The following is a 10,013-nucleotide window of genomic DNA, read 5'->3' as shown; positions in this document are numbered from 1 at the left end:
AATAGGGAAGTTTTTATTCTTTACGCGATAGTATTGCAAATTTTTCTTCAGTTTCCTCGAATAAGAGCTGTGAATCAAGACTTCCCGGGACTTCAATATAGGATATTGTTGAAACGTTCACTCGGGAAGTCAGTGAGTTTAGTGGTGCATCCGAGCATCTTGAAACCGGAACATACTGAGTCGCGCGCGAATAATGCCAATACTGAAATTTTTACTAACAAATATCCTTCTCCCGAGACACTTGTGGAGTGCGCAGTAGTATATACGGCCTCTAGTAACAACAAGTGTTGGACTAACATCCCTTCCCATTCCTTAGACGATCTACGTTCGGGCCTGGCCGGCGCCGGTACTGATCAATGAGTTCTGGGATTATCAGAAGATGTACATTGAAGGATGATTTACCAGTCCCAGGTCGGAACATCTAGAAACTCCCTGTACAATTTCAGCTAATCCCGATCAGTAACGGAGTAGCAACCAGGGGTGGTCGCTCAAGCTCAAGCTCAAATAGAGGAAGCAGATGTGAAACGTTGAAAAAATCTGATAACTGAAAGAAAAAAAACTCTTACAATTTTCGCCTTTTAGAACATGGAGCCCTAGGAGCTTCATTTCAGTATGTTACCGCAAATACTCATATTCTGAATTCTAACGAATATCGATGAACCAGAAGCCGCCATCTCGGAAATTGATGCGACTTAGAACATCCTTTTCTTTGCAAATACTAATAATTTTCGTTCCATAACTATCCATTATATCATATGTACATATCAATAACACATATGCACGGAAAACTTTTTTTACGTTGTAGATTCCAAATAACTTAAATTTTTTGTACGTCATAATTCGATTTACGAACCCCCGATTATTACGTAAACGGAGGTTCGTGTGTATACAGTTCTCGCTCATTGGTAAAAGCAAAGTCTTGGCATTACATTCCTTTTGAGGAATTTTGCCTTTCTGTTTCAACAGACTTCGCAGCCTATTCTTAGCGTACATAATCATTGCATGACCAGTGCTACGAAACCGAACACAGTGTGCAGCAGATGAGAACATGTGTTGAGAATAGATAAACCGTACCTATATGGTAACATATTACCGCTAGCGTACACTGATATTTTTTATAACTGCCTTAATCAGTGACCATTGTTGTTTGTTCTATTATGTATAACCAAATTGTACATTTATATAATGATAATTTTTTTAAGTACATTTAAATGCTTAACTTTTTGAGTTTGATTTCATAAATGTAAAAAAATACACTTAACGTGTATTGGAATACCTATGCCAAATCATATAGATAACCGTGATTGTGAAACGGACTCAGCTGCCTAATAGTATAGCAAAATAAAATAAAACATGCTTCTGTGCCTTGTAAAATGTAAAAATTATAATCGTTTTCTCAGAATAGTGTGGCCTTTCGTTTTATAAATTACTCATTCCTGCAATATATCCTAACTGATTTGATAGTCCGACGGAAGCCATGTGACAGATGATAGATACTGTGTAAATACAGAGCATAAAAGAACAGATAGAGCAATAAGTTTAGGCGACATGTTATAGAAAGCGCAAAAAGTAGTGCAACAGTTGGCGGGCATGAAACATAACAGTTTTATATCGAATACTTGAACTTACGAAATGCCTACGAAGTGATATCAATCCCATCGAACAATATAGATTAAGACCTTTTGAAGTGTTAGTATAGTCCTATTCGGGCAGTTTGACGTGGAGTACTAAACGACAAAATCATATGTAAAATACTTCTTTTGTGCATCTCTTGCCACGCTGTGCTTCGTATATAAAGAAATGTTGTTTCGTTTTTCGGAGGTATGAAAAAGCTGAGTGAATGGTTGATAATTTAGAATAGTTTGGAAATTATCAAGGTTTTTCCCCATGTCAGCCTCTGCCAAGACTATCAAAAGCTAGTTTTTTTCAGACCTTGATAACATAAAAACTGATTCAGCGTAATATATTTGTGGGACATTCCACGCAAAATTAGATACTGGGAAATTTTTTCAACCTAACTTTTTATTTTCGGTAAAAAAACTCGAAAATATTCGACACGCATTTTTTTATTTCAATATGGTACGTGGAATTTTCGAGATATAATTTTTTGAAGTTTCGTGTTTACAAAAAAGAGCCTTTTTTCAACAGCCTATACTGTACAATCTAATAGATATACAAAAATCGTCCAAGACATGAAATGTGCGTCTTTTCCTTAGCTTTCAAATATGCGATTCCGTAAAACAACCCTTACACTTTATTTAATGAGAAAAGTTAGAAATTAATCAACAAATAAAAAAAATTCAGATTTGGGCCTATTTTTTTTCTTTTTTCAATTGAAAACAGAAGCCTTAGGGGTTTAACTCAATCTTGGCAAAGTTTTAGTTACATCTTTTGCATTTTTGTTTCAATTCGGTAAGATAATCGGAAGGCAAATATGGCTCATTCTTAAAAAGCAATCAATATTTTAAAATTTGAAAAATGCAATGTTACAATGTAAGTAAATGTAAGAATTAAAAAATTAAAACTTCTGTATAGTCGCTGAATATAAGACACATTGCCATCATTATGATCAGTCTCAGAGGATTCAGAATCTGTGATCACTATTGCATCAGCAGAATTTTTCCAGCAACTTTTGCAAAACTGTAGGTCATCACTATTTTAATACTCACGTAAATCCTTCGCCCCAATTTTTCTCGCTTTCGCCCACACGGTGCACACAAAACATCATTTGCTTGCAAAAAATCGAATTTCTCAAACAGGGAAAAAAGGCCCATCACAACGAATGTGTTTGATTTTTGCTATCATGAGTCTAAAAGTTAAATGGATTGCAGATTTTTGATTTTTGAATTCATTTTTACATCGCGATCCTAACTGAAACGTTGCTAACAATGAACTGTCAAAGTTAGGATTCGATTAGTGGCGCGTCATGTGTCGACTGTTGCGATTTTTGTATATCTATTAGATTGTACAGTATAGGCTGTTGAAAAAAAGTTCTTTTTTGTAAACGCGACACTTGAAAAAATCATATTTCGAAATTCCAACAAAAGTCTTCAGCGTTATATAACTGTGAAGTTAAATTATACGTGCAGAAAGTTATATAAACTATCGAAACACCGAGGAAACATATCATGAGTTGAAAGAATTACTTGGATTTGTCCCTTGTCTTTAGGGTAATAAACAAAACTCTGTAAGTACACAGGAACTTCAATTAACTCACTTCAATAGAAAAGAGGTTAACAAGCTCCAAATATTAAAAAGGGCACGTTTTATGATCCACGCGTGCATTAGATAAGAAAATTATATCAAACAAAGAAACCTCTAACATAAATCAAAGTCTTTGTTGCTGGGGATTTGATCACGGAAAAAAGTGGTGTATGCATTTACAATGCGTGATTTGTTATAATTTATCATTCGAGTAACATTTGTATGATAAAATGTACATAAGGAAAAAATTCATTGTGTCGATTGTGCGAGTCCAATCCAAAGTCCAATAACTTGATATGTTCTACTATGCAAAAAAACTTTACGAGAATGGCTATTTCATGATTGGTAAGACCATCGCCTTCACGCAGCTTTCCTGAGTACGCTCCCCAACCCCACAGACGGAAGATCTAGCGGAATAAAACCTGTACCATTAGAAAACCCGATTCTTAATCCACCTAATTTCATGGTATAGCTCTTTTTCTTGTCATTGAAAATATTATTCAGATAGCTACATTTTGACTCAAATTTAGACAGTTCCAATAATTTCCAGATTTTATATATATCGTCGGTTATGCTACTTATAGGATTATATTGGCGGAGTGCGGATGGAAGACGGTATCAATTTATCATGGGCCTGATAATGGTTAAGCTAAAGATTGTTGAGATCGGTTCAGTCATCTCTGAGAAAATTGAGCGGATAGAAAAAAGTGCGATTTGTCGGTAACGTCATTTATATGTCACTTATACGGTTACGTCACTTATACGGTTAAGTCACTTCAAATCTCCGTAACCGACAGACTCGATTACATTGAAATTCGTTGTTTATTGATCGAGTAATCAGTATAATAATGTAGTGGTGCGACTAATAAGATAACTGTTGTTACGATTACACAACAATCTGAGCTTATTATTTAAGACGAAAAGTATCCCTAAGGTAGTTTATTAGAATATTTGGTGCAATGAAATTGTTTCGTTTATAGATTTCATTAGAAAATCCATTGATAAAGTGTGGCAAAACTTGACTCCATTATAAATGTAAGAGTATTTGATTACTAACTTCGCTGAAGGATGCGGCTGAACAGACTGTACATTACATGAAATAATCATCAGAAAGGTGACCAAATTCAAAGCCTATTTGTAGTGTCCATTGATTATTTAAGATAACAAAATATTGTGATGTCTGTTTTATGTGCCAGTTTATGTACTTGCGGAGTTTGATCATGGTAGAATGAGATCATTTTTCCGTTATTTTATGTTTCAGAAGCACAGCGTGGTGTCTCGTTGCACTACAAAAACGTCATGAAGAGTTGAAAATAAAAAAAAACTTATGATTGCAATGGAATATAATATTGTTAATTGATTTCTATTAAGATCTAATTTTCACTCACGCGCTTTTGACTGATGTAACTCCTCTTTACGTGATTCGAATAACTCTAGGATAGGGAATCTAGGCACACGGTTACTCTTCCTCTATCGTTGATTCACCTTTTGCACCAGTTTTCTATCGTCTGTTTGCGAGTTACTCTACTAGCTTCAATTATTTTTCGATTAATAGATGTTTTCTAGCAAAGGCGTATTTATTTTAAAAATATTTGTGCTTTTAATTGCTTATCACAATATGTTAAAACAGTATTCTGTCAACGTTTTAGTTGGTGTTATTGGCCATGTTCAAAGCCGTAAATATTGAATAAACGTTTATCAAAAAAATACACATGAGACCTCGCGTCAAACACTCGTCAACAATTTTTTAGTTAAAATATCAATTTATCACAATGTATTTCGTAGAAAGTTGATAACAGATAGAACTAACTTTGTCAGCGTCTCCGAAAATTGGTGTAAAAATATGTGTCATATGGAGAAAAGCAACCATTTTTGAAAACTTTTCCCTTTATCGTTTCAACAAAACAAAACTGAGGCGTTTGTGCTGCTGGAGAAAGTGAGGATTATATTGCCAGTTTTTACACTGAACGTTTTGTGAACACTTTATCTTTTCATTCAGCAGATCATGACAGCTGGAACTGAGCACTGCTTTTCAAATATAACCTGGTTTTGCACTTCTTTATTCAATGCGGTGGAACGGTAACACTGCCAATAATTTTCATACAACTGGCGCCTACTGAAACAGCATCTGACCGAATAACATACTCAATTGCACAGAATGTAGAGAATTTGCATTCACAAAAAAACGTCCCTTAGCCGAAAAGTTGAAACACTTCCGTTGACTAGTGTCTATTCCAAATAGATCTTTCCCTGGTTGGCTATTTTCTTGCCAGCTTGCTGATGACAAATGCTAAGCTTATCCGTGCTCGCCACAGAAGTTACTTTCGCTTGTTACTGCCACCTAGAAAAAGAGGGATACAGCCAAAACAGGTGATAGCACACGTCGATGAAATGAGAAAGTTTTCAGGACGAGCTACCAGTGGAAAATGAAATTGGAAATTTGATCTCGGTTGCTTTTTGGTTAGTCATGAGAAATAACTAGATACGAACAGTCTCAAACTACCATGCGCAAAGAGAGCAAGTAATAGATCCAGCAAATTACCGAGAGAATCTCGAGAGAGCTTTTTAACCATGTGGTAGCCGAGTTTTCTTGAATGAAATGACCTTTTCATATATCTGTGTGTAACGGAATGCTAGAAATGGTACGTGTAGGTACATTCGGATGCTTTGTGTGACGGTTACTAAGAGCTTTCATTCATTCGGTTTCATCGTGATGGTTTGTAATTCCGTATGTATAATTGTCAACAATACCTGACGAAAATAAAATAATGGTGAACAACTTGTTTACTTCTTAATTACTCATTAGTATGACCATTTCCATTGTACTTTATTGCGTATAGTGCGTTTGAATTGAATTCCATTTTTGTTATTCTAAGATGAGCTGGAAAAAATTGTTATTATTTTATTTAACAAGCATAAGACAGTATCCAAGAAGCGCAGCGTTCACATAAACCAACAGCATTGCCTGGTTGTAAGAAAAGATAATAATGATAACATAAAATATATTCTCACTCATATTGTTTGATATTTGGTTCAGATAAGATTCTGAAGACTGAAAATGTCATTCTTTACTTATTATGAAATCACTCACAAACGAATAGTAAACTTTTCAACCCAATTTCCAATAGACACATCTACGAAAATGATAAAATGGTCCAATTATAGAATACTTTGTCGTCATAACTCTGCTTACAAAAAGTGTTAAATTTATTTATTGAATGAAGATTGATGAGTTGGTGTAGTAAATCTTTGTGTAGTGGATAATCAAGAAACACGTAGAAGAAATAAATAAGAATTGTTTTTTCAAAACAAAATATATGAAGATAAATCGTTTGGAAAAATTAGTTTTTCCATGAAGTTTTGTGGAATTTTTCATTCTGTGTCAACAAACTTCGCAGTCGATTCCCATACAATGGTTTATAATTTCTCCGAAAATGGTCAATGTTGCCGTAGACGGTATCCGACATCAGGCTGTGACAAGGATAGATTTTCATTTCATATCCGTGTTTATATTGAATGATTTACTTTGACTTCGTAGTGATAATTTGATAAATACATACATCACTACATTCATGAAATTAAAATACGAGCTCAAAACGATATTCAGTTACACCTTATGTTGTTATCACTTGTCCGAATGTGCAGAACCTGTAGAATTTGGTGAAAACTTCATGGGTTTTATGATTTAATGATTTCAGCTAATAACAGATAATCTAGTTGAGGAAAACTTGTAATCATCGTACCTTACAAAGAGGAAGGTAAAGAGAACATGAGTAGAAAATTACGATGCGACAAGTGTCATTTCAGTATGCAGAAAACTTTGTGTCTCCTATTAGACAATTCAAATTCGTACTTCCCATCAATGTGAATCGCAAGAGTCTCTAGGAAACAAAGGCAAGCATTCCAGGAAACAAAGGTAAAACTTTTATTTTACTGCTGGACGCTTTTTGGACGATCCAATTTTGCTTCGATTTGAAAACTGACCTGGCTATGACTATTACTGTAAAATTTGTCGTAGCGCGTAGGTCAAGTACAATTCGGGATACTTAGTCGGGATCAGAAAATATCTGTGTGCGTATGTGACAAAAATGTGCACTCGAAAGAAGATTGAACTTCATAATCTGTCAATCCGCTGGTCCACTATCCAAAATTTCTCCCCGAAAGCGGTTGCATATGAACTATCACAATGGTCACTGTAAACTAACGCTCACTCTAACTCATCCTCTATCAAAATAATAGAAAACGAAATCTATACTTACTAACATTTCAAAAGTAAAAATTTATGTAAATGATACATTAAATCGTTCCAAAATCCGTTCCCCTATATTAGCATTAATCTGATGGAGCATCCTGGTTGCCCATGCAAAAACATTTCCAAAGCTTTATCCTAAGCTTTTCATTTGCAACAAGAAAGCTTTCTCTGAAAAGCTACAGAGCTGCTAACTACATGTAATTTTAGAAATGCTTCAATACAACGCAACCGTAACGATTGGAATATCTAAACAAGCATTTGCTACAGACATATATATACAGAAGGAATGAAAGATTCAGAGCATTATTAATAATTTAGTACGTGTATCGCTCACCTGTGCCCGAACTGCTGCTAGATGGATTTGCTTTGCTCGTATATCAAACTTCTTCATTGAAATTTCCTCCTGAATCTCATTGGCTTTGTTATAGAGCTGACTTTCTATTCCTCTTATTTGTGACCGAACTAAAGCGTCTACTGAATCCTACAGAATAATTTCAACAGACAATGAAAATAACATAAACGCCCGTTTTTCTCAAATTTGCACGCAAAAAAAGAATGTTCAGTATAATGAGCCGAATTATCAGACAACAAAACACGAATTGGTACTGTTCCGTACTGAGAAACGAACAATAATTATGTAAACAACAAAAACAAAATTACAACAACCATGCCAAACGCAACAACGGGAAAATGGATTTGTATTGTAGTGTATTAATTGATGCGACTTACTTGTAACTGCTTTATCTGCACCTCTAACTCTTGCGATTCCCGTTTAAGGGATTCTAATGATGGTCGAACTTGTATTGAGGCACCTTTATCCACCACCAATTCATTTTTCAATGTGGAACCCTGGGAATCCTGTAATTTGAAGATATGATTGTTGGTTATGTTTTTCAACATTGCAATAGAACAGAAACTCAAAAATATCAACACAATGAAATACTATAAACAAGCAAACGCAAATATGCATATATAGACATTTTCCAGTAGAGCAGCCACACTGAACTGATTACTGTGGTCGAAATATGTTCCTTCTGTATTCCTTAAGATTACGGTTAAGGGGCAATTTAAACCGCATTTTCTCCACCCACTCACTTACCAGTATGTTTCCGCCATAATCGGACGGATCTTCGTTTTCCGCTTGTGCAGCGGCTTGCTGGGGAGGTGTGAATACCTTCCTCGGAATCCGTTGAGCATTGGGTGGAAGGGGTAAACTGCGAACGAAATAGCCCAAATCCTGAGTGGGTGAAACGCCTTTACACTGATTTGCCAAGCAGTCGTACCGTTTCGCTTGTTCCAATGCCTGCAGAAAAAAATAAGAATAAGTAAATTGTTGTGATTGGAAGTCAAAACAACGTCGAGAAAAAATTGTAAGTGACGTTTTGATCATCGCAAAGAGGTCTTGTCTGCAAAAGAAATTATTTTTGATGTACAATGTTTCCAGGTTTCTCATCACAAGAACCTGAAAACAGTCTTCTCCCTTCATTAGTGAATTGCCATATGGTTCTGTTTCGCAGATTTTTAATAATGGAAATCACGAAATTCTTGATTATGTATTCTTCTGTATCGATGTCAGTAGAGCTTTTCAAAACCAATTCAATGATTTAAGTTTAAAATTGGTACCTCATGGGCACCGGTTTGTGCCAAAGGGCACATGATTGTTTTTTAACGTTTTTCGTTTCACCTTCGGTTCATCAATCATCACTAGCAGATTATGTTGGGCTGCTAATGCCAATCATGGTTTGAAAGTCTGAATATAATTGAGGGGTTTCATTAACAAATAGTCAGTTGTCTTCTAATAACATTAGGATTTGTCAAAATTGAATCGATAACCAAGTAGGACAATCCGGTTGTATAATGAGTATATTATTTCTGTGTGTTTAAAATGAAAGGGGTCCTTTGATACTTAGATTTAGTATGATTCAACTTAAACTGACTTAGAACATTATCTTAAATATTATTTTTGTGATCACTTGAGTTACAAGTGGTGACTTTTCAGCCCTATTGTATACATGCTTTGGTTATTACCATCAGGGCATTTGGAACTCATTTGTACTAAACCAGGAAGTACGATTCATGGTAATCTTCCTTTGAAGCGTTCATTTTCTTTACTTAGAACATGAAATAATCAATAACTCTGATTGCAATGCTGACGCAGGACACTGTATGAAGGGGAGGAATGTTAGTTTAACACTTGCTGCAACTAGTTACCAAGGAATTCTCTACACCGCCACACCGACGAAATGGCCAAGATTTATCCTGGTAGATAATATGTTCAATCTATATAAACAATCCATACGCGATGTCAGTAACCAAGTGGCTCATGTGTAGTCGAACACAAAAAGCTACAAGGATTAGCCCTATGGGGTTGTTCGAGCCATTGATGTGGAACAAGGCAACCAAAATTTCTAATGATCGACATTTTCAATCAAACAGCTCAATCAAACGTCACACTTTTGAATCCGCAATTGCACAAGATTGATCTGCTTAGATTGATCTCTTTTAGGAACCAACACCGACCACGCGAACCCTGAATATATATTCTGTTTGCTTTGAT

At 35.4% G+C, this 10,013-nt stretch overlaps 1 protein-coding gene across 11 annotated transcripts in view; it reads right to left on the bottom strand.

Annotated features, from left to right (window-relative positions):
* LOC131435409 (uncharacterized) overlaps positions 1 to 10,013 on the bottom strand; it is a 328,202-nt gene that overhangs the window by 91,386 nt on the left and 226,803 nt on the right. For 10 of the 11 annotated variants that reach the window (XM_058603256.1, XM_058603255.1, XM_058603260.1 and 7 more), the window contains 3 exons: positions 8,556 to 8,759; positions 8,186 to 8,314; positions 7,791 to 7,937 (listed from right to left, as the gene is read on the bottom strand). In XM_058603256.1, coding sequence (XP_058459239.1) covers positions 7,791 to 7,937; positions 8,186 to 8,314; positions 8,556 to 8,759 — 480 coding nt within the window. The remainder of the gene's footprint in view (positions 1 to 7,790; positions 7,938 to 8,185; positions 8,315 to 8,555; positions 8,760 to 10,013) is intronic. The other variant, XM_058603259.1, reaches the window with a different exon arrangement.

The sequence above is a fragment of the Malaya genurostris genome, chromosome 3, assembly GCF_030247185.1.
Source record: "Malaya genurostris strain Urasoe2022 chromosome 3, Malgen_1.1, whole genome shotgun sequence".
NCBI classification, from domain to species: domain Eukaryota; kingdom Metazoa; phylum Arthropoda; class Insecta; order Diptera; family Culicidae; genus Malaya; species Malaya genurostris.
The sequence above is the reverse complement of the archived record's forward strand: the minus strand, read 5'-3'. Positions and strand labels throughout refer to the sequence as shown.